Raw genomic sequence first — 6,780 nt, forward strand, 5'->3', positions numbered from 1 at the left:
TCTTGAATGTGTTTTCTGTATCAACGTCAAAAGCGATGATGGATAACCCATCCAAAATCCAAAGAGATTGAAGTTTTGAATGAGTTTGTGGTGCACATTTTAACATTGCATCATATATATTGAACATTTCTTATCCCTTCTTCACAATTCATTTCATAACACAAGACATACAGAGAGAAACAGAAGTCATGATGAGTCTGGAAGCATGTTTCTTGACATCCAATTCATTCACCAAGACCTTAGATTTAGTCCCCTCAATCAAACAAAGAGTAAGATTACCCATTTCGCTTACTAAGAAACGGTCATTTACGCAGTCTCCACTTCGAATTGGCAGGAATTCTCATTACTCTTCTGTTACTTGTAAGTGAACCCTGAACCATATACTCTTCTCTGTGTTTAACAGTAATTCCGTTCACATTTATGCTTTGTGCCTTATTTTGATGATGAATTCGAACCATGTATACTCTTAAGCATCATTTTTTTATGTAATACGTTCCTTTAGTTGTAGATTGTGATTAAAAATGTTGTTCTCAAAATATAGGTTGCAATCTAGACCAACCATCATCGTCCGGTGATGATTACAAGCCTGCAGGTGAAGCTGACTGGCGATCATTCAGAGCGAGGCTTGTGGCAGTAGAACGTGCATCAAGGACAGACGAACCAAACACATGGGTCGATCCCGATACAGTAGAAGATCATCCTCCACACGTACCAATCGGAGACAAATGGGCACATTCCCTTCATGAACCCGAGACCGGCTGCTTACTCATCGCGACCGAAAAACTCGACGGGGTGCACATTTTTGAACGAACAGTTGTCCTACTCTTGTCAACAGGTCCAATGGGACCAACCGGAATCATTCTTAACCGGCCGTCTTTAATGTCTATCAAGGAGACTAGATCAACAGTTTTAGACGTAGGAGGTACATTTTCTGACAGGCCATTGTTCTTCGGAGGACCATTAGAAGAAGGGTTCTTTTTGTTATGTCCAGGCCTCAAACAAGGTGATAGCAGTGATGATGGGGTGGGAAAAAGTGGTGTATTTGATGAAGTAATGAAAGGTTTGTATTATGGAACCAAAGAAAGTGTGGGTTGTGCAGCTGAAATGGTGAAGAGATATGTAGTGAATTTGGGTGATTTTAGGTTCTTCGATGGGTATTGTGGATGGGAGAAGGATCAACTGCAAGATGAAATCAAGGCAGGTTATTGGACAGTTGCTGCTTGTAGTCCAAGTGTTATTGATTTGGGCAGTGTTGGGAGGATTGGATTGTGGGAAGAGGTTTTAGGACTTATGGGTCAAAGAAAAGTTTGGTGAAGGAAAAATGTGGACCTGACTGGGTAACTGTGCCTTAAAGTTTGATACTTTTAAGGGTCATGAAAGGGATAAATGAATCAATGAAACTATCCTCAAAGGCAAGGAGGACTGGAGGGGTCTATCTCTTTTCATGGTGACCCCAAGGAATGCTGCTATTTCATTTTCTGTACATTATACTGCAGTGGTATAGTATTAAAGTCTTTAATGATTGTATTAATTAATTTACTATTTCTAGTAGGTAATATTTGGAAGTAAAATTGGAGGAAAAGCCTGTTGTAATTTTTTCAATAAAATAATTTGTGCAATGTACTTGTGGTATCTGTGTCACAGCAAAAAAGAATTACAGAAAGCAAGATTTGCGTGATTCCCAGATGGGGAGGGCAAGATATATATTTTTTGTTGAATAAAATCTTGGTAGTAGATTTCTAGGAATTACTAGGTAGTCCAGGAAACCCAGTACTGGTTACTCTCTAATCCACCCCTAAAATAAAATTATCCGCTGGTCCAAAAACATGTTTTTGGACCAGAATATTTATTCCCTAGTCCAAAACGTGCGGGTCACACAAGACAAGTTTTTCAAAAGTACCAAAAATACTCTTTCTGTAACTCCACGAACAAATCAAATTCAGTTTCTTTCTCTTTTTTTTCATCTCAGATTGTTTCTCTTTGGTTTTCTCTGCTCCTGCGTTTTGGTTCATCACAGTATTTTATCTCGTAAATCACAGCTATTATCTCGTAAATCATCTGTGCTTCGAAATCAGATTCGAACAAGGTATTTATCTCGTAAATCATCTTCCTCTGCTGTTGTTCTTGGAATGTTGATGAATAATTAGGTTTATTCTGATCCGATTTCTATCAGAATAGTTGTCTATGATGTACATTGTTATCTTTCTTTTATGATTTCAGTTTTGTGATGATTTATATTGTTCAATTCAGTTTCCGTTCGATTTACATTGTGATTTTTGTGTGTTTCAATTAGGTATCTTAAAATCGAATTAGGTTAATCTCAGATTCGAACAATGTATGTTACTATAATCATCTGTTTCTCTTTGGTTTTCTCTGCTCCTGCGTTTTGGTTCATCACAGTATTTTATCTCGTAAATCACAGCTATTATCTCGTAAATCATCTGTGCATCGAAATCAGATTCGAACAAGGTATTTATCTCGTAAATCATCTTCCTCTGCTGTTGTTCTTGGAATGTTGATGAATAATTAGGTTTATTCTGATCCGATTTCTATCAGAATAGTTGTCTATGATGTACATTGTTATCTTTCTTTTATGATTTCAGTTTTGTGATGATTTATATTGTTCAATTCAGTTTCCGTTCGATTTACATTGTGATTTTTGTGTGTTTCAATTAGGTATCTTAAAATCGAATTAGGTTAATCTCAGATTCGAACAATGTATGTTACTATAATCACCTTTTCTCTGCTGCTGTTCTGTTTTAGTTTCTTTGTAATCTGATATAGGTTTGTTTTACTGTATTTTTGATATAGGTTTGTTTTGTTAGATAGATCGTGTAGTAATTTTGTATTCTCTTTTTGATATAGCTGCAGTTCTTCTATTTATAGAAGATGAAACTCAAAACATATTGATATGTTGTAAAATATATTCTACATGTTACATACAAATACATATCAATATGTATAACGTATAGGAATTCAGAGACTTAGTTATTCTACATGTTACATACCAATACGTACTACATATAGCCTGCGCTCTTAGTATGTATCGTGCAATACAGTAGATGCCAATACATATCAATATGTATAACTTATATCCATTCAGAGACTTAGTTAATTTTTGGATCATTTACAGGGTTAACATGTCTGACGTTGGTCCCAAACCAGACTTCTCCATCTATTCTCATGTATACCATAAGCAATATCATTTTGCATATGAGGTTACATCGTTTTCAACTTTAGAGGATTTGAAATTTTGCATCTGTAATATGTGGAGCTGGTTGACTCCATCGACTATTCTGGTTAACTATTTCCAGAATCAAGCGATAGTTCCTATTCTTGCCGATGTAACACTCCAGGGCATCTCTGCATTACATTCTTCAAAGCAATCAGCTTTCTTTGATTTGCACGTGGATGTAATTTCAAATGGCGCGTCTAGGCGTATGGAAGTTGACAGTAATGCAGACTTAGTTGTCAGTGCAAAGAATAGTTATTTGAAAGAAGGTAAAGAAGCCCCAAGAGTGTTTTTTTCAGATGGTTGGGATAAGATTTTTGATGATACAGATCAATTATTCTATGGTGGTGTTGATGCCGTACGTATAGCATGCCAAAAATACTGCATGAGAACTGGATATGAGGTAATTAAGAAGAAGAATGACCTTGAGAGATTCACCGCCGTATGTAGTGTGAAAGGTTGTTCATGGAAGCTTCACGCAACTGCCATTGGTAGTTCTATTGATGTTTTTAAGATAAAGGAATATGTGGGAAGGCACACCTGTGGCGGTGGTTATATGTTGTGAAGAATCCAAGAGTTACAAAAAAACTCATGAACAGTCTAATTCATGAGATGGTCAGGCACAACCCTCGCATAACACCAGCAGAGATCATAGATTATCTTAAAGTTAGTGGTGGCATTGAAATCCAGTATCACCACGCATATCATGCAATTGAGTTGTCGCATAAACAGATTTTTGGTAATGATGTTAAGTCGTACACTGATCTTGCTTGGTGGGTGAATGCTGTTAGGGAAACAAACCCTGGGTCATTTATTGATTTCGATTTCAATGATGCTACAAAAAGATTCAATAGACTTTTTGTTTGCTTTGGAGCTTGTATAGAGGGATATAAACTATGTCGTCCCATGATTTTCTGTGACTGTACATTTCTCACTGGAACTTTTAAAGGAGGTCTTATGGCAGCAACATGTCTTAATGGTAATCAAGGTAACTGGTTCTTTTTTTTTTTTTGATATGTAGTGTCTGGTAGTTAGATCACTCATATTGATCTTACTTCACTATCTGACAATGAGTATTGACCATACTACATACTACATATTGACCTTACTGAGTATGAGATAAACCATACTGCATGTGAAAATGTAGTGTCAATCAGTTGCTTAACATGTTATTATGTAGTGTCAGGTTTTCACATATCAACAAAGAGGTAAACCAACTGCATGTCAATATGTAGTGTCAATATTAGTTGCTTAACATAACTAGTAATTCCTTTTTGCAGGATTTTATCCGCTTGCGTTTGCTTTAGTACCTGGTGAAGACAATATCAGCTGGGAATGGTTTTTCAAGAAACTGAAGGAGGCTTTGAATGATGATCGCCCAATCACTTTTATGACTGACCGAGGTGAAGGGTTGGTTAAATATATTCCCAAAGAGTTCCCTGATTCTCATCAAAGATATTGTTACTTCCATTTGGACAAAAACTTACCTATCGCAAAGTCTGACGAAAAGTATAAGGAAGTGACTGATGCTTTCCGAAAGGCGACATATGCTCTTTCTCCTGCAACATACGAGGAAGGTCTTCAAGAAATGGTTAATTTGGGAAGGCCTTGGGTTGCTGACTACTGCCGCAACATTCCAAAAGAAAAGTGGTCCAATGCTTTCTTCAAGGGTTGTAGTTATGGTTACACTTCATCTAGCGTTGCTGAATCGTTCAATAGCTGGATTAACAAAGAGAAGAAATTACCTGCGTGTGCGTTCGTTGACTCGATCAGGTTTGTATCAGTTTCCTTAGTCACAGTACAAGCTTATATTAGTTTTCTTTTTGTAACAGTATTAGCATATAGTTCTGTTAATCTACGTATATTTTTAGTATAACAGACTTTGCTATCCCCTTGTCGTGTAGGATACGTATGATGGAAATGATGTCAGAACGTCGTGAAGAGAGTCTCTTGATGGACCCAGAACTGCTAACCCCTACGTATCAAGCCTTGCTTGAACTACACATCCAAATTGGCCGTCCCTGGAAAGTTAGCCAGTCAGATGCTAATCGTTATGAAGTGCATTCTCCAAGGTTAGCGTTTACCCCTAATCTCTATCATCTGAATGTTATTTACTTTCTCTTTCTTTTTTTTAAGTACCATGTTTCTGTGAGAACATATAAATATGTACTGTGTATATTAGGTGTACTGAAAAATAACACATGAATATGTACTGTGCAGATCTCATATGGTAGATCTAGAGAGAAAAACTTGTACTTGCCAACGATGGCGCGTTTATGGTTTTCCATGCTCGCACGCTACTGCAGCTATTACTAGATCTGGAGGAAGGATTCTTTATTACGTTGAAGATTATTTCAAAGTTACCACTTTTCGTAAGCTATATTCAATAGCTATTAGACCCGTTCCTAACCACGACAGGTATGTGTCTTTAATCAGTACATTTTGTCAGCTATTACTAGATCTGGAGGAAACTGTCAACATAAAACTTACATATGGATGTTACATACTGATATGTAATGTTAGATACCACTACATTTTTTTATATTTGTTTTTCAGGAACAATATACCGTGTACATATTCATATGTAGTTGTGGTTCATTCCATTTATATGATACTGTTTTTTTCTCACAGGCCCGATGAGTATCACGTAGATGATATCGTTCTCCCAGCAGAAGTAATTAGGTCTCCACCAGGCAGGAAAAAGGGGAAACGTTTTAAGTCTGCATTTGAGACTAGTAGAAAATCTGTCAAGTGTTCAAACTGTAATTTGAAGACTCATCACAACAAGGCAACATGCAATCTTATCCGACAGTATGAACTTTCTGAAGAATGATTTTGTGTCAGGTATGTATTTCAGTCAGATACATATTAATGTCTTAATTAAGTAAGTTTGATACAATACAATGTACTTTTAAGCAAGTAGTGTTCTGATTTCTCTTTTTCTTTTATCACAGGCTTGAACGTGCAGCAGAATGTTATATCGATGATGTTGCCAGATTCCTTTTCCACAATTCTTTCCTCTAGCCCTTGTTCTATTCTACCGTTTTTCTTTTTGATTTTGTCAGTACCAACTGAATTTGGTTAATAAGTATTTCATTTACAGTACATACATTACAAGTGTACTGAAAATACTGTTTTTGTTGTTTCTTAGAACATCTTTTGGTTTTTGAAACATTATAAGTCTATCAAAATGTAGTTATTGTAGTTATTTTCGAATAATGAAATATGTTTTTAAGTCTATCAAAATGTCATTATCTATCAGCAGTAGTGAAGTATTTACATACTGAAATTACATGTCAGTATTGTAGTGTTAGTATCTACCACTACATACTGATATGTAGTGGTTGTAGTGTAACCATACTAGATGTTTGTAACAAGAAAACAATTAAATATGTACTGGTTTGTGGTTTAACCATCTTCCACTAAGATTATTTAGAACATCTTTTGGTTTTCCAGCTGATTCACCATCTTCACGGGGGTCGAGGGGGCAGCGCCCCCTCGTATCAACAACACAAAATCATGTTTAAGTAACACAATTGAAATATCAC

General features: G+C 36.3%; 1 protein-coding gene across 1 annotated transcript; it reads left to right on the forward strand.

The window, feature by feature from the left end:
* The first annotated feature begins 113 nt into the window (after positions 1-113).
* LOC113275870 (UPF0301 protein MSMEG_6921/MSMEI_6732-like) lies at positions 114-1,667 on the forward strand. The gene is made up of 2 exons (XM_026525442.1): positions 114-360; positions 542-1,667. Exons 1-2 carry the CDS (start codon positions 189-191, stop codon positions 1,312-1,314), a joined length of 945 nt encoding a protein of 314 aa, XP_026381227.1. The 5' UTR covers positions 114-188; the 3' UTR covers positions 1,315-1,667.
* Positions 1,668-6,780: the final 5,113 nt, after the last annotated feature.

This window comes from Papaver somniferum, chromosome 4 (genome assembly GCF_003573695.1).
Source record: "Papaver somniferum cultivar HN1 chromosome 4, ASM357369v1, whole genome shotgun sequence".
Classification (NCBI taxonomy): domain Eukaryota; kingdom Viridiplantae; phylum Streptophyta; class Magnoliopsida; order Ranunculales; family Papaveraceae; genus Papaver; species Papaver somniferum.